The 27,245-nt window shown below is 39.0% G+C and overlaps 2 protein-coding genes and 1 long non-coding RNA gene across 7 annotated transcripts in view; all 3 read right to left on the bottom strand.

Moving 5' to 3' along the window:
• Positions 1-27,245, bottom strand: part of LOC129747123 (calpain-D) — a 450,101-nt gene that overhangs the window by 239,969 nt on the left and 182,887 nt on the right. For all 5 annotated transcript variants that reach the window (XM_055741165.1, XM_055741174.1, XM_055741159.1 and 2 more), the window contains exon 5: positions 10,647-11,804. In XM_055741165.1, the coding sequence (XP_055597140.1) occupies positions 10,647-11,804 (1,158 nt within the window). The remainder of the gene's footprint in view (positions 1-10,646; positions 11,805-27,245) is intronic.
• Positions 1,940-6,391, bottom strand: LOC129747155 (uncharacterized). The gene is made up of 2 exons (XM_055741200.1): positions 2,157-6,391; positions 1,940-2,093 (listed from the first exon to the last, which is right to left on the bottom strand). Exon 1 carries the CDS (start codon positions 4,964-4,966, stop codon positions 2,198-2,200), a length of 2,769 nt encoding a protein of 922 aa, XP_055597175.1. The 5' UTR covers positions 4,967-6,391; the 3' UTR covers positions 1,940-2,093; positions 2,157-2,197.
• On the bottom strand, positions 20,026-27,155 carry LOC129747199 (uncharacterized). The gene is made up of 3 exons (XR_008737458.1): positions 21,590-27,155; positions 21,002-21,325; positions 20,026-20,937 (listed from the first exon to the last, which is right to left on the bottom strand). It is a non-coding gene; the product is annotated as an uncharacterized LOC129747199 (long non-coding RNA).

Here is a 27,245-nt window from a genome sequence, read left to right as displayed (position 1 = left end):
TAACATGCTACATAACAAGGTCGGTTAATGATTCAAATCGTACCTTGTATATGATATTGTCATAGTCGTAAATAAAAAAAATCATCAAACATGTACGGCGTATATAGGGTAGGTATACCTAAGCTTTATTTTAACGTCATTTACGATGATCATTGTAAAACGAATATCTTTTGATATGCTGGGAAAATTTTGTTTCTTGAAAATGATCATTATGAAAACTTTTTTTAAGTCTAAGAAAGTGTTTGATTGAACAGGTTTGCAAATTTTATCAAACTGAGTATACCTTATATATTAAACAAAAATTTTGTTTGTTTTCGGTATTGTATTACAGTACATACAATTTTATATGACAATACAGTTCTTTTCAAAAACTGAGCTTTTTTGCCGAAAAGTACCTAGATTTTCGGTTGCCTTTTGATGACCGGCGATATTGTGATAGGATAATTCACAGTGTAAACGCTTTTTATTGACTTTTGCTGCTTCTAGATCTAATTTTTGGGATTTTTCCTCGATTTCACATGATGTCAAGCTAATACTCATCCTGAAATCGTTGAAAAATCATCGCTTTAGTCGTAGATTATGGCTAAAAGTTTACTAATGAACTCAAACATGAAACCGTCGTCCAAAATTGCAAGTGTTAATTGAATTTATTTTAATTTATCAAAATTGAAATATATGTTTCTTCACACATCGTTTAAGGTGAGTTTCCTAATGTCAAACATACCACCAATGTAACATAAATAACGAAAGTAATTCTAACGTTTTGTTAAGATCGTAAACGATTCTGTCGAATTCGATGTATTTTTTATAAGCTTTATGGTTGAAATCTAACCACATTTGGTTAATGCGCTCTAATTCAAAAATGGTTCTTTAGTGGTGTTTTAACCATATCGTGTTATTTTTTCTATCAAAAGTAGGTAATCAAAAACGACCGTGTTCATCTCTAGATGTAAAATAAAAACAAAAAGCACAATGCAAATGTGTGTGTGATATATCAATAGCGTTTTAATATGTACACAATAATAGTTATGTTTGTGTAAAAAAAATTCCTTTTGTGTATGTGGCCGTTAGTTTCACGATAACCCGTAGATAGCGCTGCGGAACAAGCGCCAAAATCAGCCTTCAGTGGTCAGTCTGGGTATATGGTGTCTGCGGTTCAATTCAACTTTACTTTCTATTCTAAACTAATTAAAATGGCTTACATACTATTGTGTTAACTCTCTCCGCGAAGTTCGCTATGTTGCGAGAGAGAGTTGATCTTATACTAAGGTACGATCACAAATAATGGTGTTTACGAGCAAATGGATTAAAGTGTCAAGTGAACATAAATTAAGACACATATTAAACAACAAGAACATTATTCATGACCGGTGCAGTACCGATCATTCCGGCCACCTTGAAACTACTGCAGTTTCAACACTCCCTGCGAGGAATTTCTGCATGCTTCTTAGACTGGATTCAAGGATACAGCTGGTTTGTCGCATATCGAGGAACCTTCTTCGTCTCAGCGTCGGAACTGGTTCAGAATCTGTGGACGACAAAAGAGACCCGGTAGAACGAACGGCGTAGGGTAAGATTATAGGAACGCTAATCACCTATTAGCGCCCCTTTGGCGCGTTGAGCAACGTTCGGCGTGCTCTACCGATCTTTGGAGACTCTGCTGTCGCTGTAGTTGGATTTGGTCGTCATAGGAGGTGGTAGATGAGATTCTGCAACGATGTACGACAACGGGAGATCTGGAATCGAAAAAGACCCGGTAGACCGAACGATATGGAGAAAGTGATAGGAACGCTAATCACCTGTTAGCGCTCCATTAGCGCGTCGAGCAACGTTCGGCGTGCTCTACCGGTCCTAGAAGATTCTGCGTTGTGGCTTGGTAAATGGCGATGAATACGTAGTGAAGATGTAGTAATAGTGTAGGATAGGATCTGCAATCGACAAAGAACCGGTAGATCGAACTAGAAAATGTGACAACTTGGAACGCTAATCACCTATTAGCGCTCGACATGCGCAGTGAGTCACATTCGGCGTGCTCTGCCGGTCTTTGTAGAAGGATCTCGATGATGATGAGGAATAAAATGACGTCTAAGGATCTGGAAGCAACAAAGACCCGGTAGATCGAACGATATGGAAGAAATGATAGGAACGCTAATCACCTGTTAGCGCTCCATTAGCGCGTTGAGCACGTTCGGCGTGCTCAACCGGTCTTTGTAGCCTTTTCTGGTCGTCGGTGGTTGTGACAACCCTGTCGCTGGGCTGTCTCCAGTCCTAAAACCGGAACGACTCCATCTCGACCTGGATGAAGCTGTGCAAGGCGATCTAGTGGCCACAAGCTGGCGGAACAGGGCCGGTATTTCAGCGACGACGAATTGTAACACCATGCAGGTAAGTCGGACGGCTGTAGGTTACTGGAGTGTTCGCTGACTACATTGTGCTCTCCCGGAATGAGTCTCCAACTGGGCCCGTCTGTACTAATCTGGATAGCAGTTGCACGTTTAGCAGCGACAGTTCGCCAACGATGCGGTGGCGGTTTTGACCGTTGGGGTTTCTGGAACGATTCCGTTGGTAGGAGAGGTGCACCTAACTCCAGACAGGTACCAGAGGCCTGCTTGGCCAAAGGAACGATGTAGCAGCTGGATCCATCAGCATAGTCTTCTACTTCGTCGTTGCTTTTGGCGGCACTTAGAAAAGTGGCGGACAGCGGATTATGTTGAACGGCGCAACCGACGAGCAGCGTATCCTTGAGCGCGTACCCTGAGTTGGGCTCACAGGATGCGTTGAATACCACGCATTCATTGGTGGTTTTGCTGGCATCCTTGAGCACCGGGTGATGTGGCAGATAGCAGTGTGGTTTGTAGTGTTGAACAGAATCGCTGTGGTGTGAATATCTGGTGGAGTTTCGATGTGTGGCATTCGTTTCGTTATCTCCAAGGGTGGTTTGTGGATCATTAGACCGGGAATGGCAGGCGACGGATCCTTCGTCGTGGATTTGAGTGGTGGAGGGTTCAACGTCCATCCTTTGGCTCCCATCGGTGGTGTCCATTGGCCGGAACTCCCCAGGGATCGTTTCTCGGGTTTGATCAACGGTGGAGAGGAAGCACGCTTGCGGTGCGGTGGTGGAGCTGGAATCTATTTTGCCAGAAACTGTCCAACCAAAGAGGGTGTCCACCAAAAACGGGAAACCGTTACCAAGGGAGTGGCGTATGCCTGTATGAAACTCACGGTAACATTCTCCACCGATGATCATGTCGATTGTTGCTGGAACGTTGAACTGAGGATCCGCCAATGGAACCTTTGGTATTCTCCAGGCAGTTGAATCGATCGGGGTTGTGGGAAGATGGGATGTTGGTTTCTTCATGACGAGGAAATCGAGTGTGGTGGAGAAGTCGCTGTTCTTGGATATGATTTTGGCAGCTAACTTGTGTTTGATGCGCTTCACTGACTCTCCGATTCCGGCAACTGAGATGTCCACGGGCCTTTGACGGGTGGCGAGTTGGTTCGCCAGCTTCTTGGTGATGAAGCTGGACATCGCTGCAGAATCTAGCAGAGCTCTAGCAGGAACCTTTCTGCCATATCGGTCGACAACAAACAGCGTGACCGTCTCCAATAGAACCGTCGAATTTGAATGCACGGATAGATTTATCGCTGGTGGGTTTACTGAACCGCTAAAACCTGGATTCGCTTGTACGGGATGTGGTTCCTCAGTAGTGGGTTGCTCTAGATGTGATATGTGGTGGTCGTGCAACATGGTGTGGTGTTTTGCTTGACAAATCCTGCACAGAAACTTGGATTTGCAGGATGTTGCCCGGTGGTTTGCGCGAAAGCAATTCCAGCAAAGACTGTGCTGTGTCACAAGCTCTCGCAGTTGGGAGCTTGACAGGTTCGATAATGCTGGACATTGGTGAAGCGGATGTGTTCTCAAACAACAGTGGCATGGCGAAGTACTGGATTGAGTTTCGGACGTAGCTGTATTCACGACAGATCGGATGGGAACTGGTTTCTTCGGGATTTGACCGGCCACCTTGGAAACGGTGGGCGCTGAGGAACGATGCTGGAGATCGCTGTCCACGGATTTCAACATCCGGACCTGGTGGACGAGAAACTCGATGAGCTCGTCGTACTTCACTTCTTCTTTCTGTCGAGTATCCTGCTCCCATGCGCGAATCGTTGCTGAGTCCAACTTGTTCGTTAAGATGAAGATAAGTGGAGTGTCCCAATGCTCGATCGGCTCCCCTAGTTTTACCAGAGCCTTAACGTGTCGCTGGAAATCATCAACCAGTGTGTTGAGGTCTTGTGCGGACTCGTGCTGTATCGGTGGAAGGTTGTATAGGCCACGGAAAAGCTCCTTTCTGAGGAACCGCTTGTTGTCGTAACGCTTCTTAAGCGCGTCCCACGTCGACGAATAATTATCGGCCTGGATATCTACAGACTCGAATGGTTTTCTTGCCTCTCCTTCCAGCGACTGCAACAGATACTGCAGCTTGTTAACGATCGGTATGTCCTCGTTGCAGTGGATCATCGAGAGAAAGTTGTCACGGAATGAGATCCAGCGCGATTCATCTCCACTAAACTTCGGCAAATCGATTTTTGGCAGACGATGATGAAAGCTGGAAGACATGCTATGAGAAGCCGATGCGTGGATGATCGTCGAACTCAACGGATGCTCCCTACTCTCCAGTTTGGACAGCAAAAAACCCTTCGCCCTGCAGAATCGATCCTCAAAATCAGCACGGAATTCCAGGTGTGTTTCAAACCGTTCTTCGCTATCGCCCATTTCGATGTCGTTCTGCACGTTCAGGAACAACTCGTTGCACTTGTTAAGCGCCTCCAAACGTACCGCAACCTGGCAACAATCTCGTTCGTAGGTGAAATCCGCTACAAACTTCTCCACCACATCTCGTTCGGCACACGCTCGTCGTCTCGTCAGAAGGGCCGCTGCTAGTTTTTTCTCCGCCTTGCTAGCCATCACTCAACACCACTCAAATCACACTTGTTGACACCAAAAACGATCGGAAACACCACCAACGATTGACTTTCGGATGATTTTTCATAAATAAATATTTCCAATTTATTTTTATCTCGTATGAGTTGCTGTCCGTTCGACCAGTACTGTTGTCAGCAACTTGTATTAACTCCACCTAGCAATGTTACAATCGCTACAGAACAACTCAAAAGCGATTTTGATTTTTTCCGAAAATCCAATTTTGAAAGTGTTGCTATAATTTTGCACGATACTGTAGTCTAGCAACTTGCCCCAAAGCGTATCAGCAATGTTTCAGTGTCTCAGTGACCACTGTGAGTGAATTCAAGTTTATTCAAAAACTTTCAAATTTTCAAGTGTCGATGTATTTTTGAACGACACTGTAGAGTGCACCACCCTAAATGCATTTGCACTATTCGTGTCGGTTAGTTTTGAGCGCAAAATTTGCAGAATATTCCGTTGGCCAAGTGAAAATAGGCCACAATAGTGTTTCAAAGTGAGAAAATCACAAAGCTGGCCTACCTTGGTGTTGATTTGGTACAAACCACAGCTGCTATGGCGCTCGGAAGATGGCGATTGATGATTCCTCTGCTGGTCCAGATGAGCTTCCTGTCCTCGAATTCGGCTTCGAAGGACCAAATGTTCGGGCTCGGCCGATGGGGGGGTTCGGAATTCGAGGGTTTTCTTCCCGTCTCTAAGGCGACGGCATCCACCAGCAGCAGAAACTCCAGGTTAGTCGTCAATTCTCCTACACAACAGCTGATCGCCCGCTCGGGGGGAGATTTAGTTTACACTTTCGGTGTTTGTTGTACGGAGTGCCACTGCGCGATTCGATTGCGCTTTCTTAGCCAACACTTAACTCGCCTGATTTCGGATGAATTTGTAATAGGAAAGTCGCTTAGTTGGACTTTATTGCCGATTTATTGGGAACGAATTAAAACCCGTGCGTTCAATCCAACTTTACTTTCTATTCTAAACTTATTAAAATGGCTTACATACTATTGTGTTAACTCTCTCCGCGAAGTTCGCTATGTTGCGAGAGAGAGTTGATCTTATGCTAAGGTACGATCACAAATAATGGTGTTTACGAGCAAATGGATTAAAGTGTCAAGTGAACATAAATTAAGACACATATTAAACAACAAGAACATTATTCATGACCGGTGCAGTACCGATCACAATGAATTATAGTCGGACCAGCCAGCAGCTGGAGTGGCTTTCGGAAGTTTATTGACCAGCCCACGGAAAATGCGAAACTTTGTCAGCAATATCAAGGACCCTACTCGGTTATAGCGAACCAGTGTTTTATGTGTTTGTGAATAAAAAAGAATTTAAGAATTAAAATTGTATCTTTTTATTATTCAAACTCCTAAAAGGAACTTCGAAACAACAGGGTAAAAATCTCCCAATTGGAATAAATGGAAAATGGTTCAATGAATAAATGCTTTTCTATATTTATATCTAAATTACCTTTGAGCAAAGATAATAACTTTGAATCAAATGAAACTGGTTTTTGTATCAAAGCATTAATATTTTGAATCAAAGATTTTTTCTTTTGAAAAGATTTTTGAAAAGGAAATATCTTTGAAACAAAGGAAAATGCATATGAACCAAAGGATTTTTAATTTTTACCAAAACTAAAGGAAAAAATCCTTTGTTTTTGCGGCACTTTCCTACACACTAAGATTGCTTTTATCCCGCTCGGGACCATGATTTTCCGTATCACAGGAAAGCTGCTCAATTCAAACGAAATTCGAAGGAGAAATCACCCGAATCTCGGGACGCTTCATCTCTTCTGAAATCCGAGACGAACTTGCTACGAGAGCACAGGAGCTGAAAGTGTCCCGGTGAGTTCAGGACAGTGTTCGCCTGAATCACGGGAGACCCTATTCTTGTCAAATTTTCTTTCGCTTGCTCTTCTCTACAGAAAAAAAACAACTGTTTTTTCTCTCTTTTCCACTTAAGCACAAAATTTAAAACCGTCAAAAGATTCAACTCGTCATTTTTTTTGCGGTTACCGTTCGTTTGTTGCAGACGTGTGAGAAAATAAAGCTTTTTTGTCCTCTTCTACCATGTGGGTGCAAAAGGCAAGAAGGTTTTCTATGGGTTTTTTTTTTCAATCAAAGTGTTAAGTGTTGGGACAAGGAAGCAAATCAACGATTTTCACCTCCAAAGCCGCAGATCTTCGAAAAGCATTTGGGAAAAATGCTAATCGCCCCTCCATTCTCCCGTCGCTTGAAACTCTCCAGGCCGGCAAAGTTGTTACCGGTACGTTTGGTTGACGGAGCCAGCTCATTTCAAATACATAAGATGTATGATCCGTACGGAAAACGGTAAACGTAAGTAATTTCAACACCGCTCCTTCGTGCAAGTGCCCTTTATTCCGCAGCGGCATCTTCAACGGATCAACAATGCCCGCACACAGCCGGTCGGTCCGAAAGCAAGAAAATACGAGTGGAGTGTTTTTAAAATAAAATAGTGTTGTGTGTCAAAATATTGTACATGTATGTAAATTTTAAATAAATGAATTGATTTATGCTTGATGAAAATGTATGTTATTTCATTTCAAAAGAAAGTCTTGAAAATTGATTAGTAAGCAGAAAAAAAGCAAACCACTACAGATCCCCTGCAAATCTCGAAAGTAGCCTGTCATGAGCTCACAGGAGAATTACAAAACTCCCTGCAATTCACAGAAGAAAATCGTTTCGACGCTACAGGTTTATTTGACAGATATTTTCCTGAGCTGTTTTTCTGTCCCGAGATTGTCCTGTAATTTCAGCTGTTGAAAATACAGGACAAAATCGTCCCGACCACAGGAGAAAAGATTAAGTGTGTATGAAATAAAAAATCTTTTTTCTGCGTGTTGGTATAAAAACACACCCGAAGCTGTATACACGCACTGATAATAACAAACTGACTTGTTGCCAGTGAGTGTCGCCAGTAAATGTCGCCAGCGCTCATTGACGATAACTCCGGTTTGGGGATTCAGCGACAATATGAATATGAACAGCGCACACAGTCATCGAAAATTGAAAGGCGTTTTCCAGCTTTCATTCCTATTGGACTGAAAGCCGAGCTAGTACAAGGAATATCTAAATAAGGTAGTGTCGAGAGCCATATTGGATTTTTTTTGTGACGTCACAAAAACGATTGTATCGAAAATTTATGTGAGGATGGTAGGAATTTCAAAGAAAAACACGTTTTAAAACGAAATCGAATTCCAATTCCATTTCTATTTTGTTGTAGGGCCTCTCTTTGATTATGTAATGGAGTATTTTGGTCCTTTGAAGATTGCATCATGGTTTTTTCTTAATTTATTAATGAATGCAATGTCGCCTTGAAGCTAAAACGTACAAAAATGAAGAAAATATCAACTTCAAAAAGGTCTAGCTGGTAGATACTTAGTGTTTAACTGATTGTCATGATTTTAATCCAACCGGTTTATCATATACAATTCTGATGTAGAACAATTAACATTAATTCATGATTGTTAACTCAGTTTACTAAAATGCCAATAAAAGATTCTGTTTTTATATAAAAAATTGTGTTTTGATCACTTTATTGTAATGAGGAGCTTAAAATGCACTGACTTGAACATTTTCATGGAAGACTTGAAACTAATTTTAAAGTTTTGCACATTTCAGTGGTGAAAATCCACCATTTTTTAGAACTTCGATGATCTATTTTATAGAAAAATTATTTGAAAATGAAACTTTTTTTGTACCCATCTTGAAGAGCAAGAATCCTTCTACAATAGCATGTTTTCAAAGTGGAAAATTTCCTGCAGATTCTTCGAATTATCATCGAAAAAGAAAATTTTCCTAGTAAATTAACAGATTTTTCGTGATTGTGACGTGTCAGTCTGTACCAATACTAGAGCAGGGCTGCCTTGGCACTACCTTCTTTAAATATTCCTTGGGACTAGTATTCGTTCAATTGGAAAAGATTGACAGCAATGATGGCTTCATGTGAGCTTGAAAGTCGAAAAGCTTCATTGTGACAGGAATAAGTGTTGCGCGGCTTTGAGCTAGTGTTGCTTTCGGCTTTCAATGATTGAAACGAATATTTGGCACACTGATACGGATTATCAAAATTAACAAAATTCAGATACTCGAAAAATGTGAGCCTAATGTAATTTAAATTGTAAACTGGATAATGTGGAAAAGTGTGCTATAAATAAACGAAAAAGTTTGCTGAAAAACCAGCAAAATAAATAATGTTACCTGGTTTCCAGCAAAAATTTTAATTGCTGAACATTTTCAGCAGAAATTTTTGCTGGAAATCGATTGAAAATTTTAGTGTGTATGTATGTATTAATTATCCTATTATAAAAAAAAACTTGATACAAAAAATACATACCTTGCCAAGAAAAATGCCCCCAAGGATTTCGCAGCTTCAGCAAACGATGATCATGTATGTCTCGAACATCCAACACTGAGAACGCATGAAGAGGCCTTAAACCTTTTTGTTGGTATTCATCCTCATCAACTTTCATATTTCCCCCTCCACAGCTGGCACCCATAAGGAATTTAGCTATTCTAGAGCTTAAAAGTTGTGCCCATATAAGATCTCTGTCTAAGTCATCTTCACTGGGAAGGGGAATAGAGCTAGGTTGAAGAGGTATACTTTCGCAAGGTGCACCTGTGAGTGTAGCTAAACCTTCGATGGCTCTTCCTGAAACTAGAGCTTCATAACATCCATGTATCTTGGCCACAGATTTTTCGATAAGTGGTACCCACAGTTGCTTTCGTTTAGCTTGGGAGTAAACCAGATGACCTTTTTTGTCGCAAGGTAACAAGTCATCTGCCAAAACATTTGTCCATTTGCCATCTTTACAAAGTCTTACTTGATACGCTCTCTGGGGACAAAAAGCCTCAGGTCTCATGTCTAATGCTGAGGTCTCAAGTCTAATATCCCTTGTCTCAGGTTCCAGGTCTCAGGTTACAGGTCCCAGGTCTTAGGTCTCAGGTCTCATGACTAATTTCTAATGTTTCATGTCTCTTGTCTCAGGTCTCATGTCGCAAGTCTCAGATCTCATGTCTCAGGTTTCAGGTCTCAGGTCCCAGGTCTCAGGTCTCATGTATCATGTTCTTAGTCTCAGAGCTAAGATTTTCCCAACTTCAAAAAGATTCTAAGTGTTTTCCTTTGAAAATGACTTAGAATATTTTCTCTCAAAAACCGTATAATTCGCGATATCCGTGTGAAAAAACCGTGTTAATTCCCGAAAACCGTGTAATAAAGCCGTGTAAAAAACCGCGTAAAACCGTGTAAAAAAGCCTTGGTGTAATCATATTTATCGCTTGCTTGTAAGTGGCTATTTATTGATTTTTCGTGTTGATTCAAAAGAACGAAGCGCTGGTTTGTTTGATTTTTCAGCCATATCTCGTATACGGATTATCAATATAACAAAATTCAGATACTCGAAAACTGTGAGCCTAATGTAATTTAAATTTTAAACTGGATAATGTGGAAAAGTGTGCTATAAATAAACAAAAACGTTTGCTGAAAAACCAGCAAAATAAATAATGTTACCTGGTTTCCAGCAAAAATTTTAATTGCTGAACATTTCCAGCAGAAATTTTTGCTGGAAATCGATTGAAAATTTTAGTGTGTATGTATGTATTAATTATCCTATTATAAAAAAAAAGATACAAAAAATACATACCTTGCCAAGAAAAATGCCCCCAAGGATTTCGCAGCTTCAGCAAACGATGGTCATGTATGTCTCGAACATCCAACACTGAGTACGCATGACGAGGCCTTAAACCTTTTTGTTGGTATTCATCCTCATCAACTTTCATATTTCCCCCTCCACAGCTGGCACCCATAAGGAATTTAGCTATTCTAGAGCTTAAAAGTTGTGCCCATATAAGATCTCTGTCTAAGTCATCTTCACTGGGAAGGGGAATAGAGCTAGGTTGAAGAGGTACACTTTCGCAAGGTGCACCTGTGAGTGTAGCTAAACCTTCGATGGCTCTTCCTGAAACTAGAGCTTCATAACATCCATGTATCTTGGCCACAGATTTTTCGATAAGTGGTACCCAAAGTTGCTTTCGTTTAGCTTGGGAGTAAACCAGATGACCTTTTTTGTCGCAAGGTAACAAGTCATCTACCAACACATTTGTCCATTTACCATCTTTACAAAGTCTTACTTGATACGCTCCCTGGGGACAAATGTCTTTTGTAACCAAAACTTCACGTACCAAATCTTCCCTTTCTGCAAGAACAGCTAATGCACTAAGAAGCCAACAGTTTCCTAAAACTCCTTGACAAATATCCGATGGGAGCGGCGTACGAAATACAGCCCACGGTGGGTAATCTCCTCCGTCACAATTTATTTCGCTAGGACGTTTCCACTGCACCACAGGATTTGAATCAGATTCACTGGCAGGGTTATAATATAAGCTTCTAGTCGCAGGTGGAAAAGAATCATCTACAAATAATTCATTATTTTCTTTACAGTATTGAATAATATTTATCCATTTGTTCAGTGCTTCAGATTCCTCAAACTTTTGCAAATTTTCCGTCAATTGTCTTCCGCGCTTCGTATTTTCATTGCTCAAATTATTAGAAAGAACCTTTCCAATTAAACGATGACTAGAACATATATCACAAACTACACTTGCTGAAGAATTTTCAAACGTGCAAGCTGGACAGCACCAAGTTTTTTTAAGATGTTTCGGATTTGCATCTGAGGTATTAAAATAAGCCTTTGTGATCAAGCTCCCGGTGCTATGCCGTTTAGGTATTGCTCCGGAGTTACGAATGTTACTTGTTTTTGGAGAGGGATGAATTTTGGGCGCATTCAGGTGTGTCAACGTATCTGTAATGAAAAAAGGTGAAATTCTCTTATATAAGTATAAAAAATGGAGGCGTTTTCACGTATGAACGGTCGGTCGAAATGAAGTGAAATTTGGTATCCGAGGGTTTTTCAGGCCAGAGATGGTTTGTATAATAGTTTCGAGAATCTCACTTTCTATTAAAGGGGGGCTCCCATACAAAATCATATCCTCTTGCTATCTTATGTACAAAAATGGAGGCGTTTTCTTCATAACACCATCACGTCTAAACGGACGGTTGGAATGAAGTGAAATTTGGTATCCGAGGGTTTTTTCGGGTCAGCAGAGGTGCAAAGAGATCCCATCATGAAACATGCAGTGCCGATTCCAACAGCCCGACGTCAGCTCCGAAAAAATCATCTTGCAAAGTTGCAAACTGATTCTTTTTCCCTTCGCATGCACCTTTTTTTCTGCTGACTTAGCTGGGGCCTCGGAGGGAGCTCTCGGTTGCTTGGCGTTTGTTGAGTGAGCGGCAGCTATAGAGCCGGGACTGTAGACACGAACGAAAGCATCACAGAAATTTTTATACGAATGAAGCTCGGCAGTTATATTTATAACTTTCCAAGCTCATATTCGTATATGCACTTCATTGATATTGGTGTACCAACACACAGCCGAAACAAAACATTGTTCAGAAAAGATGTCCGTGAAAGAGGCTTTTTTCGTGGCGCGAGAACCGTTTGCGAATTTCAATTTCCACCCATATAGTGTTGCCGTAAGACGTAATTCTACGTCAAAACCTACCCTTAGCACTGACGGTGCGTACTTGGATGCCGTTCAGTTTTTAACTATTTTTTAACTTGATTCCGCTGGTTCCGAGGGAAACAAGAAAACACTTTATTTTAATTCCGGTGCCGCGCCGCTGATTCAGTCTCATACCCAAGTACGTGGGAGCGGCTGGTAAATCCACGAAACGGAACCGAAAGTGATAACCGATACCGAAAAAATAGGCACGTAAATTTGTAGACCGGGACGGGAAGCTATCAGCTGCTGAATTATTTCCTGCCAATTTTCTTATAAGAATTTAAAATGTAAACAAAAACACGCTCATGAAAAGTTAATTACAAAAGGAGTTTTGGTCATCCACATAGATTTTACGTCAAATTTATGAGTCATTTATGTGGAATTGAAGTAACTACTACAAGACGCACCCAGAATTGATGGGATAGAAGAAAAGCTTAGTTTACGTGAAAAATCCCGTAGAATTAATTAATTTATTTTTGACGTAGAATTACGTCTTACGGCAACACTATAGGGGGGCAAATTGAAATTCTCGAACGGATCTCGCGTCACGAAATACGCCTCTTTCAAAGACATCTTTTCCGAACAACATTTAGAGTCGGCTATGTGTTGGTACACCAATACTAATAACGCGCTAATACCAATGGGTGCGCAAAACATCCGAGCGAAAAAACCCCGATCGTCGACCCAAACTGCACTAGATGCGAAGTTATAAAAGAGCAAGGATTGCCCCGACCCGGTTTCATTTGCTTTTTGGGCCTTCTCCGGTGCGGTGCAATCGGGCCGCTGTTGCTGTCAAGCCTATGCTGCTGCTGCTAAGCCCGTTGCTGTAGTCCAGTATCTGCTGCTACTGCTGAAGCTGCCCCGCCTTGCTACAACCCCTGCGTGAGCTACTGCTGCTGCATCGTTCCATTCAGCTTCGATTGCCGCATTTGTCGTATACAAACACCCTTCTGTCCTCTGTCCATGCCCCTGTTTCTTAAATTTTATTTTTATTCATTGGATCTGGTCAAAGCACATCAGCAGCGTTCGAATAGCGTTAAAAGCATTCAACATATTTTTGTGAATTTTGATAAAACTTGAAAGAATCCGTTTTTGGAAGCAGCTTTCAATAACAAAAAAAAAAATTTTTTTTTCATTTTCCAAATAATGTGAATAAAACCGAGCAAATCTCTAAAATATCCGCATCCGGGCTTTACAGGATGCGTCTCAAAATTTTCATCAAAATACCAAATTTTACTCCTAAAATCAATTTCCCATGCTGTTAAACTCTCATGTGCAAATTTTCAGTTTAGTTTTAGGGGGGTTGTCACATTTGCTTACGATCTCTTACTAGCGGGCCGGAGTTGTTTTCAAAAATCTTACGTGAAAAATGTTACATTGATAATTCATCACAGCCATTCGAAACCATCCCAAGTAACAATTTAGGTTTTATAATGAACTGCATGCCAACTATAAATTAAAACTATAAAACCGCGTTCAGATATGTAAGAATCTATAAAACTCCAATACAACGGTTAGTAGCACAAAAAGGCCCTACTGCAGTAGGTTCTGTAGAGCAAATTATAAATCCTTTTTATTATATTATTTTCGTCTAAAAAAAATTATGCTCCGGCATTTGGTTCTTAATAATAATTTTTAAAACAAATGAATCTCATTCAAATAAATTATAAAATCGAAAGCACAGAGCTGAAATTTGTTTGTCATCATTCTGTTAGGGAATTCAACATGATTTTATCAATCAGAATTTTCGATTCCAACCATTAATCAACATGCGCTTTCAAGTTTACCACAAATATTTATGAGAAAATTCTAAAAAAATAATGGGCCTGCTGTAAATTACTTCTTAAATCAATTAAAATGCAATAAAATAGATATCAAAATTATGAATTTTTTAACTTGAACTATTTGTGCTCGTTCAAGAATTTTTTTTATACTCTTTCTTCCATAAGGATGATGGAACTCTCATAAAGCATGAATAAGATGAGGAATACTTTTTATAATAATAAACAGTCGTTAGTAAATTCATCATTAATATTGGCCATGAAAATGGCGATATTATAATTTTTTTAATAGTTGTTATTGGACACTTACAAAACGATTTTGTTATCTAGAAATTGCCAATCAAAATTATTCACTTTTACAAAACTTTTTTGTCTTATAAAAGTGTATTGGGTTGTAAAAGGTAGCTTGAACGGGAATCTTTGAACCAAAAAAGCTATGTAGCAATCTATATTTGTTTTCTACAAAACCGCTTCAGGCTTGATGAGTTTTTTAAAGTCATTTAAAAGAATCTTATAAATACGAAAACTCTAGAGGCCCCCTTGAAAATATATTGGTAAGAACAGTACAAGCACCTTATGAAACCTTTATAATTCAATGGATGTTGGCGGCAGATGATAAAAATAATTGAACACAATTTGTCGAATTATGCAAAGATTTTTTTTATTCCCTTATCACTTTATCACACTGTTCTAATATTCTTGAGAGACAATCAAATATATTCATGGATTCACTGTTTTATTATCGGTAAACTTCAATTATAACGGACCAAGACAAATGTTGAAATGTTCATTACTAAGCTGACAATCAGGAAATTCCACTAAGATGTACACTTCCAGCAAATAATTAAAACTGTGCAGCAAGCCAATTATTTTTTCTGACGCTTGACAAAGTCAATTTCATCCGTTGTTGCTCCATTCATTTGCAAAAAACATTTATTTGCCACCTTTTGCCACCGAAATATATATTATTGTTTACATTTTGGTTGTTTCTGCATAATTTTCTTTTATAATCCCTTTAGTTGGCCAAATGCCTATTATAAGCTTTATTTGGCCTATAGCGGGATTTGTTTCATATAACCGGTTTAAAGAGGCCTCCATTAGTTATTAAGTACCATTTATAAAACCAAAGCTACTTGTGAAGACCGTATAAGGACACGAATACTACGAAATAATTTAAAAAGGCTTTTATAAATCAAAACAAGTTTGTAACTAGGTATTTCAAGACTTTTTCAAATGTTTTATAATTTCAGATATAAAAATGTTTTATAGCATGCACCAAGTGCCAAATAAAAAAGCAATCATAGAAGTTTATTGCTGTTTCAAAACTTGGCTTCATAGGACGCTTGTAGCTGTCCTAGAGAGAAATTGTGAATAGGTTTCCAATAAATACATTTACGGTATTATACATCACTTATAAAACACCTTATAAAAATTATAAAACCTTTTCTATTTTTGTGTGTTACTTGGGATATTACTCAGTTTTTTTTTTTAATTTTTATAGACGTAGAATTACGCAAATACAAATTGATGCGCAGAACACCCGAGCGATAAAACCGCGAACGTCGACTCAAACTGCACTAGATCCGAAGTTATAAAAAGCCAACGATTGCACCGATCTAATTTCATTTGGTTTTCGGGCATTCTCCCGTGCGGTCTGTTGTTACGACCAATGCTGTTGATGCTGCGTGCGTGCGTACGAACAATCCAACTTATCTTTGAACAAAGTACAACACAATTATTTTAAAAACATCTAAAATTCTTAAAAACGACAATATTTCATGTCGTCTGATTCAAAATTTGAATCCAGGAATCGAATGTCCGTTTTGTAAAACCCTCGTGCATTAGTTTTTATTTCGATTACACGCATAAGAAAGTAATAATTGCAAAAACCTAAAATAGTTAAAATGAATGATCCCTTTTCCGTCGTTTAATACGAAGTTTGTTATAAGCAATCGATTTCCCGTCCTGTAAAATTTTCTTGTTTAAATTTCCGTATCGATCCGTAGCATTATAACGTTATTGTTGCCAAAACATTGAATAATTAATATTGGTGACCCCTTTTACTGATCTCTTGCCCAAAATTTTACTGCTGAAATCAATTGCCCGTGCTGTAAAACTTTTTTGACGTAGAATTGTCTTACGGCAACACCATAGGGTGGCAAATTGAAATTTGCAAGTCACGAAAATAACTTCATTAACGGACCATCATATCTACAGGATTATGACGTCATGGGCAGAGCTTGCTTTGATGGTTTTTGTTTTTCCCTACCCACGGAAGGTATAAAACAAAGGGCTCGTCAGTCGTCTCGGTTTCAGTGTCGGTTTCGTTGTCTAGCTGAACAGAGTTCGCCAGCTGCTCTTCGATCGGTGTTTGGACCCCACCAGTGGTAATCCTACACCGATATCGACTAGCAGTTCTGTTCAGTATCTAGTTCAGCAGCATGGATCAACCAGAGGCAGCGAGCAGCGGAGACAACTAGTGGAGAAAACTAGCAGCGGCTTAAACGACCAGCTGCGGGAGAATCAAGAGAAGCAAAGCTTCATGGAGCGTAATGTGAAAATGAGTGGTGATGCGTGAGTGTTGCTAGATTTGCGTTGTATAAATAATGTGCGTGCGTTTATTGTGTGTTTTGTGTATGATGTAGTACAACACTCTCATACACCACATTTACACACAGACCATCCATACCCTTTCTAAGTATTTCGATTCAAAGACCGAATTGACTCTTTCTTAAAATCATCGGTCCTAAAAGGGCCTTTGTTGAAATGTTGCTTAATTTTGGACAGTTTTTAAAATTCCACTTTAAAGCATTGTGTTCTGGTAGCGATTGTTGTGCGGAAAAAAAATGATTTAAAGAGCATGGAAAGAAAATTCGTTAACGATTTTTAAAAAGAGTGTATGAATCAAATGTAACGATCACTTATATTAAACCGACTAATTTAATTCAGAAAATACAAATTTAATAAAAAAAAAAAACGATGGCACAAGTTAGGCTGTCGTAATTCTACGTTAACTTCGCGGTCGTGTCTTATAAACAACCTCTTCAACTTTTTTGGGTGTAAGGTGGCCCGGTTTATGAGAAAAATAACATTTTCTCACAAACTTTCACATCCACCTTCATGGCCTTCTCTCCTTGATGGTTGCCCCTGTTTGGCCCTCCCGCTTCAAACTTTCTAATAATAGGGTAGTCATATCAACAATATTTGCATTGAAAAAATAGCATGTTAGATTTGTGCTCTACGAAGCATTTCAGCCTATTGCTTTTGTGCCCTTTGTTAACTGTTCGGGGGTTTATTGCATACTCAAAGGCGTTTATTGCACTCACTGTAAATATTATTAAAAGATGCCTTCATGAATACTGTATATTTAGGTAAGGTATTGAAATTTTTTGTAAGTGGCATTTCTTTCGTAATTCTTGTATAAGGTGTGGTAAACACATTTCATATACTGAAATAAACAAGTTCATTTTTCTGATTAAATGGCTCTTATAAAAAAGAGTACATTTCGTAAAATTTCACAAAAAGAAGAGTACGCCCATTTTTCGATCGAAAAATAGTACATGTACTCTTAAAAGAGTACGTATGGTAACCCTAATATATACATATGCATGAACATTAGATTTTTAGTTTATAATATGTCCCGTTTTTTCGGCAATGTCCCGCTTTTTATTGAAAGTATCTGGTAAGCCTAAGAGCACCTGTATCCGTGGTCCAAACAGCCGATTTAGACCCAAATTCCGACCCGAGCAACCGCACTGGTGATTCATTATACCAGTTCCAACTCAACTTTTTTTAGAGCTGGTATAAGGATTGATCCAAAACTGATGAGATTTGGATCCAATTTGACGCAATTCTAAACTGTTTGACAGTTAATGGAACACGAGTGCAGTTGCCAGTTTTTTCATTAGATCGGATCTAATTTCTTTGGTTCAATTCTTGTTTAAATTAGACCCAAGAATATACCACGAATACAGATGCTCTAAATAGGCGAGTACCGGTACCACGTGCTTTGAATAGTAGAAGAAACGAAAACACCCGCCAAAATTCCACCTTCAAATTTTTGATGCTCAGCAAGCTTTGATTTGCTATCCAGTACACATGAACTATGCTAGATGATTGCTTTTCATGACCGGCCCATGGTGGTGGTGAAAGCAACCTTATCGAAGGAAACGAAAATTGGGTGAAATGGGTGCCATGACTTTTGGTTTGGAGGGTCCCTTAGGTGGGAGAGGCTCATAACTGTTATTAAAACCTTACCCTGGTCAAACTTTATCTCTATACCAAATTTCAGGCTGATCGGTTAAGCGGTGTGGATTTGTATAAGGTGCATACAAACAAACAAACCAACAAACATACATATATAGTCCAACTCATCTTTCTATATTAGAAGATTACCGCCCATAACTAAATGCTTCAAAAAATAACAACTATTGAAAAAATCGAAAATTTGCGGAGAAAATCTATTTTACGACAATGAAACCATCGTTTCAAGTCGATTTTAGGTCAATGTACTATCTAGTAAACAAAAACCTTTTTTGCACTAATAGCACAGTATTGCTTAGTTCGCAAACAGCGTCGAATTTAATAACTAATAATTTGACCGGAAAAGAAAAACCCAATATTTTATTTGTGACTATTGCAGGCTTCGGACTCTTTTCAGAGCCCAACAAGAGCGGTGTAAAAATCAGCTCCGCTCTTTAAATTTTGTTGTGAGCGGAGCAAGAGTGGTCGATTGGAGCGGAGTGACAATACACACAGGGAGCGTTTTTCGTCACTCACAAAACACTCAAAATTGTAATGAGCGCTCTATAAGAGCGTCTCTTAAAGAGTACTCCTAAGAGCAAACGTACCAATACGGGAGTATACGCGGCCCGGTTTTGCTCATTTCAGCGGACCGGTTTTGGTATACACACTCTTTTGCGCACCGGGCGGAAGCATTTTTTATTTTTAAATTTCGCATTGCACTGAAAAAACTTTTGCAGAAAATCTTAATCTCAAAGTAATATGGACCGTGGAAATTTCGGAGTCGTGAGTTTTTTCGTTTACATCAACATTGGTTTAGATTTCGATTAATTGTGGTCTTAAAATGGCCTGTGGGATTGTTGGCGGTTATTCGACGGGTTAGCTGCTATACGTGACGTGACGTCAAAGTCGAAACCTGGTTGAATATGCGGTACAGCAGAAGCATGGTCAAGCAGCTTCGAGCGACCAGCAATGGGATCCGGTGGCGGATGCAGCAAGAACTTACGGGCAGCAGCTGCCGGAATCATTCGAAAGTCAACAAAGCCTGCGCGAAGTTATAGCTGCTGTGGAGTTACACCATCAAGCAGGAGGTTTTCCGCCGCTGGTCCAGAAATTCGGCTTCAGTGAGTCGGAACCGTTCACTCTTGAGCAGCGATATATGAAGTACCATGTTGCGTCGTTGCCCCGGTTCAAACGTATCTGCTCTGAAGATACCCCTCATGGAAACACCCACCACCGTTTCAGTGACTTGATCAGGTTCGAAACGACCAAGCACCGGATTGTGAATCTTCGCCACCGGCCCACGATGACGAAGATGGTCCAACGACGACTCGTTGGATTATTCGAGTTTCTCGAAGAAGATTAAATTTTGGATTTAACCATTTCGAGTTAAATAAGTACACTTTAACATGTTATCAACAATAAAAATGAGCATTCATATAAAAAATGTTGATTATTTATTCATCCGATAAACCATTTTTTTTTCCACAATTCCATTGAAAGGCCATCCAGTGGGTACTGAACAAAAGCAAACAATTTGCGTTATCATATTATTTTATTTTTAAAGTATCGCATTCGTTGAAATGGACACAAACTTTAGCTATTTAGGCAATATAATGCTCCCTCCTATTATTATTATTTTTACGAACTCTATCCGCTGATCATATAGTGGGGCTTATTCTGCGACTCGAGTGAGGTGACTCACGAATTTTCACGTCTTCATCCTGACTCCAGAAAATGCATTCGAAAATAAATTTTTGTATCGATGAGCTCTGAAGACCAATAACAATCGATTTGTTTGGTAGATGTCAAATCACTTCCCAATGCTTTTGCATACGTTTGTTTGTAGCTTATTCGAACGAAAATTTCGAGGCTAGAGAGGCTATTTAAGCCAGCAAAACGTTGTGAAATTTCTAAAGTAACGTCACTCGCGTCGCAGGATAAGCCCCAGTATATCTTCGGAATCTTTGTTGTAGACCATTCGTTCCAGGTTCTTGACGATCAGCTTTTGCGATGGAAGCTAGTGTTGCCTGTGGCGATGACGGAGGTTTTTTTTTACTTTTGCTGTATCGGTGAGCTGCTGCTGCTGTCGGTGTTCTTGACCGAGGCACCGCTCGGAAGCGGGGGAGGCTTGAGTGGGTCCAGCTTGGTCGGCAGGTTTGGTTTGCGAAACATCCCAGCCAGAAAGTGCGCATTTTGTTTGCATATGGTTTCTCAGCTGCTGCTGAGAATTCGTTCGAACGGTCCATAATATAAAAAAAAAAACACTCGAGCCGATCCGATCCGAGTCCGGAGCAGTTTTATATAGAATCTTCACCGTCATTGGCTTTGCCAGTCCAGATTACTGTACCTACATAACATAAAAACGAAATTCTATTTATTTTAATAAAAATATTATCTTTTTAAATTATTACCTCGAATCCATGCAAATTTCTGCTACGGTGTTTGTCGGGCCGGATGATGGATAGAATTGAAATGTCCAAACCAACAGTTCTTGATTCCGATGCAAACCTCTGGCTCGAATGAATGAGCAAATTTCTACTGAGCCTTGGTAGTGGTTCTGTAACCTCTAGCATTGGGTTCACGTTCAGTTTTTGGTGTGGATCAATGTGAAAACATGGCTCAAGAGGTTTGGCCGCAATTGTGGCATCGACAGCACTTTTTTGGTGTGCTCTTACTGGCCAGTTAAAAATGTTCACCAGATCAACTTCCATTTGTGTCTGCTGGCATAGTCACTTCTGTAAAAATAGAGATTTAAATCATTTGAATCATTATCAGCAGAAATTTGATGTGCTTCTAATTGCCAGATTCCCAACTTTCGGAAAAGTTGGAACTAAAACTAAAATAAAAATTTAAAGGAAGCGTTAAGTTTTTTTTTTTAGAAGAATTTTAATGTTTATATTTATTTATTATTTTAAAGTAAATCCCAATTTGAAAAAAAGTTGATCAAATTTAGGTTATGAAATCAAAAATTAATTTTAATCGGACCCTTCTTCACTCACCTGGAAATGGATTCTTTGTTTCTAATTCCGGAAAACGATCCCCGTCCAGACTCACACGGCCCTGAACCGTTGACCCGGGAGTCCGATGACCGCTGAAGCCGTGCCTGCAAAGCTTTTTGTTCCTGATAGAGCCGTTTCAGCCGCAGAATTTCGTTCGACTGTTTCCACGGGCCACGATTCGATGGCATGACGGAAGTTCTTTTTGAATGCGTCACTTATGTATTTTACCTGGAGTGTACATACTGTTATGTGCTCAGTGCTCATCCATCGGAAAAAGGGTAGTGATGTGAGGGAACACTTCCGGCTGAAGTTGGATTTGGCAGTGGTGGCGATATGATCGGTAGCCGCTGGTGTCTGTGGTCGCACTCGTGAGTGAGGAAGTTCTCATCAGAATTATGTTACCGCTGCTGCTGTTGACGATGTGGTGCTGGTTGTCCCGGCCCAGTATTCACCTTATTTAGCGCTTAAACTGCTCCCGTGTTCGTCCGGTCGGTCCGTGACAAATTGAACTGAACTGAATGTCAACAAACTCTACACGCTGAATATAGTTTGTTTACTCAGGATTAAACGGTAGAATTTTTTCAGTGCATGTTTGCTCTCGCCCCTTTCTTGTGAGCAAATTTGGTGATTTAGAGCAAACGCACCAATAAGTGAGTATACGCGGCCCGGTTTTGCTCATTTCAGCGGACCGGTTTTGGGATACACACTCTTTCGCGCACCGGGCGGTAGCATAATTATTTTTAAATTAAGCATTGCACTGAGAAAAGTTTTGAAGAAAATCTTAATCTTAAATTAATACGGACCGAGTAAATTTTCGGAGTCGTCCACCAAACGGCTCTTCTTAGTTACATGATCATTTTTGGTAATAAAATACGATGCTTCGAGTTTGTTTATCGGAAATTGAGTGAGAAAGGAAAAAATGTTATCAAAATTCATAGGTAGAAAAAAGTCCTAAACAATATAACATTCAAAATAAATAACTCACCATCAGAACCAGCAATTGCACTTTCTCGTTCAATTCCTGGATAAACCCGAAAAAATGTAACGAAATTGCGAATTCAACTGGTTATCCAAAAAAAAAAATCCATCCACAATTTTAATCTCATACACATTTTTTCTTAAAATGAATATCAACAAACATCCACACGCTGCGACGTCGTTTGTTTAGTTCAGCTTAAATCTTCAACTTCTTTTTCTATCCAACGTGCTGACTGAAATAGTTGCTTCTCCGAAAAACTGGGTCCCATTAGTTGGAAACTAATTGAGAGACCTCGTTTCGAAAGCCGAATTGGTAGGGACAGTAATGGAATGCCACCCATACGGTTGGATACAAAAATCCTGCACAGCGCATTGGTATCGATTATTATTACTCCGAGAAAAATCCTCGAAGCTTCACTCAAGGTTGTGGGAGTCAGTAAAATGTCACAATCAAAATTTTCAGAAAGCAATCGTCGGACTTGAAGGGCTTTTGTTTAATTCTATATACTTAAAACGGTAGAATTTTTTCAGTGCATGTTTGATCTCGCCCCTTTCTAGTGAGCAAATTTGGTGATTTTGTCGGTCCCGACGGCAACGGCCCTATTTTGCTCACCTTCATACTAACCCCCGGTGCGGTATGGAAGTGATTAAACTCGTGAGCATTTTCACTTTGCTCGCGATTGCTGCGGATGCCCTTAGTCGGTCCCGACGGCAACGGCCCTATTTTGCTCACCCTCATACTAACCCCCGGTGCGGTATAAAAGTGATTAAACTCGAGAGCATTTTCACTTTGCTCGCGATTGCTGCGGATGCCCTAAGGTGTACACAATGTGCGTCAAAGTGATTAATTGATGATGATGCTGTTCGCTTTGGTTCGTATCTAGCCGTTTTTTTTGGAAGATGAATCAAAAGATAATAACATCAAGCCGGAACAGATGAGAACAATACATTCTAATATACTTTGGTTAAATATACATAAGTCTCTATCAAACAACAAACAAACAAGCCACGCTTAGAATCGATCCGAAAGTTCTTTACCGGGTGAAACTAAATTGCTCCCCCACGGTGGTAAAGGTCGCATAAGTGATCTGCTGAATAGTGGTGCTGATTGAACATTGAAAGTTAATTTTACAGTCCGCATGCTAGTGTCGAGGGTGTTATAAACAAGATTTTTGTTTGGATTTAGATTGTTTTGAATTCGTGAAATAAAATCAATACCTACTAGCATACACTAGCAAAGAATGCTCCTAAATGTTTTCCAGAAACAAATCGTTGTCATGGACTTCTATGTGACTAACAATTGTTACGTACGGGCTACAATTTTGACCCATTTATGCGTTTTAAAAAAACGCCTAATTGTTTCGATAAATTATGTCCTTTTTTAACAAAATGTTAAATAATAACATACCGTCAACTGGGGCAACATGCAACACTTTTCAACAAAAATGGCTTCTAAATAACCCACGTCCACAGATTATAATGACCTTTATGCATAAAAAGTTTTAAGGTTGATGGGATATCAAATTGGCCTAGTGAGAAAAATTTTTGATTTTTCAGTTATTAATAATTTTCAAAAAACATTCGATTTTCACTATACTAAGAAAAAGGGGTAACTTGCAACAAACTTAGTTTTAAATGAAAAATCTAATGAAAAAGTATATAAATGTATTATTTTTGATAAATTTTTGATGCCATAAAAACCATTACGCATAAAAACACCAATTGCAGTAAATTTAGGAGCTGTTGAAACTAATTTTTGAATTTTTTGTGAACATAAGGATGCTGCATACATTTAGAGGTAAAAAATACTAAAAAAAATTCTAATAGCTGAAATCATAGAATTAAATGTTTGGATGAATGAAATTTCAATGCTGATAAACGCGTGATGCAAAACAATCATATTCCAGCACATGGAAACGAGATTGTCAAGGTGTCTCTTCGATTTACATTTTGTTGCATGTTACCCCAGACTAGTAATTGAATTATAAAAATATCAATTTAAAAAAAATGGAGAATGCTCAAAAAATATTTTTATACCGACAGTTACAGAAAATTAAACCAGAAAAAATCATTAAGCCAATCCGTCATACTGGGGAAAGCATTTTACGGCATCGAAAAATGTTAAAATTTGTACATGTATTGGAGATTTTTTAAAAATTTGAATGAAAATGAAAAACTTTAAAATACTAACTTAAGATGTGAAAAATTATTTCATCATCATTTTGTAGGCATTAAAAGATAACTTGATTGCATTATATAAAATTAAAAATTTAAAAAGGGCTGTAGTAATCAAATGTTGCATCTAACCCCGCTGTTACATGATGCCCCGTTTGACGGTACTTGAACTGAAAGAGGAAGTATTTAATGACTAAAATTCACGCAAAGCTAGATATTTGGTCTACTAACACCCGAATAAACGAAAAATTAGTGGGAAGAAAGAAACGTAAAGTGACTAATAATTGTAAGGGGACCATAGTTTAAGATTTTTTGCCAAAAATTGACTTTGTGGGACTTTGTCGGCTTTCCGAAACATAGTCTAATATGCATTATGAATATTCGGGCTTATGATATAGCTCAGTTGGCAAGTCTGTTGTCTCCTGAGCCGATGTCCGTGAGTTCGAGCCCAAGAGTAAACATCGAACACAGTTGTACCGGATAGTTTTTCAATAACGATCCGCCAACTGCAACGTTGATAAAGTCGCGAATGCCATAAAGATGGTAAAACGACTATAATCGAAACAAAAAAAAAAAAAAATTATGAATATTCAAATGATTAACATGTGATTTTCAGCGAGTTGTGAAATTCTTAAATATTCCATATGAATCCCACAGAGATCTAAAAAAAATGGCAATGCCAGATGTTTTATGTTATTTCTAAGTCAAGTGACATCAAACAGTCATCTAAATGTACGTACAAGTTTTTTTAAATTTGATAATGAAATTTTCCCCATTCATCTATAAGCATATTATCCCTTTCATTGAAAATTGGATTTCGTGCAATGTTTTGCAGTCGCAGTAATCCGCACTCTAATTCTCCTTGACTCAGATTTGAAGGAAAACAATTCAAAATGCGCCAAAACTGGGAAAACTCAAATTTTGATTAGGACGGCAAAACTCAAAAATGAATTCTAGGGGTTTTCGCGAATTCTGAGTTGTTTTTAATCAGGCATTATTAAGGAGCGTCTTAACGGTCTGAGTCAAAACAACTCAGAATTTTTGAAATTTGACACGGTTTCGAAAGGGATTATATTTTTTTAGAGAACTTAATTTTCGGTTTCGAAAAATAAAATTAAACAAATGCGTGAAAATTCTAGCGTAACATTTAAAAAGGGCGAAACTAGCAGTTAGCTCAAACCAGAAAATCGCGTTGGAAATTTCGGAACATCTAATCAAATCCTATTTGAAAAATCGACCACTTTTTGTTCAACAAAATAAAAAAAAAGTGCATTATATTCACTTATTGTTCGTTAGTTATCAAAATCTTTAACTTTTTTCACTAAATTTCCGAGATTTTCGAGTTTCGCCTTTTTATGTTTTCGATTTCAGTTACGCCTGCAAGTTTCGCCCAATTGATCGGCCGTTTTTGTTTTGGTTTTGAAGTTACGCCCATTGGTCTCACACGCAAAAACTAATTAGGCCGTTTTGTCATACACGGTCAACTCAGTTACGCCTATTGGCCCTACACGAATAGAAAAATTAACCGCATTTTGAATAGGCATAACTTCACGTTCCAACGAAAATGCATCAACATCACGCAGCGAAAAGTAGTACCATTGAAATTAAAAATACACATCTTTGATTCAAAAACCTTGTGTACATTGAAACAAAATCCAATTTCCTTGATTTGAGTAAATTTTATATTGAACCGAACTATTTTTCGTTTAAAGCAAAGTTCCAAGTTTTAAAATCAAAATATTAAATTTGAATTCAAAGAATTTATTTTTTGACGCAGAATCAATGTAAAAATTCATTGATTTAGATGATTTTTTTTTTTTTGAATCTAAGTATTTATTCGTCATGTAGTCGACACAGCTTCTGTTTGGCGGAAAAGTTTTTGCAACAACCAGTCAGACCTATTTATTTCAGCGGAATCTTCCTGCCGGGCAACCCCAGACAGCACGGTGAGATCCGGCGTAGGAAAGTTTCGACAGCTATGAAAGGGCAAACGATAGTGGACTCCAAGGTAGGTCTTTCAAAATCAATTTAATTTTAAATAACAACATAACAAACTTTTTTAGGGCAATCTTTCATCCAACCAATTTGAAGAGGTAACTGTACTGACTGTTCCAGTCCTCCGGCTAAGCGGTTGCAATCGGTTCCGATCCGGTCTAAGGAGACACGACGGCTGGCGCCGAAACCCTTTGGTCGAAACAACTGTCCACCAACAAATATCGTTCAGTAAGTACTCCCAAGCAACCAAAAGTCTCATATCTACTTAAACTCGTACCTCCAAAGTTCGAATTTCGCTGAACAAAAGTTCCAAAGGGAATTGGAACCGAATTTCCTCGAATGTGAGCATGAAAGTTACAAAAGGTTCCTCAAATAGCCTTCTATGGACTTGAAGTTCCAAAATGTTCCTCAAATAGATTTTTTGCGACATGTCATTCGCATCCACACGGTATAAAAGTTACAAATTAGATCTCAAACAGCCTTCTGTGGACTTCAAGTTCCAAGAAGT

Source organism: Uranotaenia lowii, chromosome 1, assembly GCF_029784155.1.
Source record: "Uranotaenia lowii strain MFRU-FL chromosome 1, ASM2978415v1, whole genome shotgun sequence".
Taxonomy (NCBI): Eukaryota; Metazoa; Arthropoda; class Insecta; order Diptera; family Culicidae; genus Uranotaenia; species Uranotaenia lowii.
The sequence above is the reverse complement of the archived record's forward strand: the minus strand, read 5'-3'. Positions and strand labels throughout refer to the sequence as shown.

What these genes read in the sequence shown, in the direction of transcription:
- LOC129747155 (XM_055741200.1), bottom strand. Translation starts at nt 4,966, where the DNA reads ATGGCTAGCAAGGCGGAGAAAAAACTAGCAGCGGCCCTTCTGACGAGA.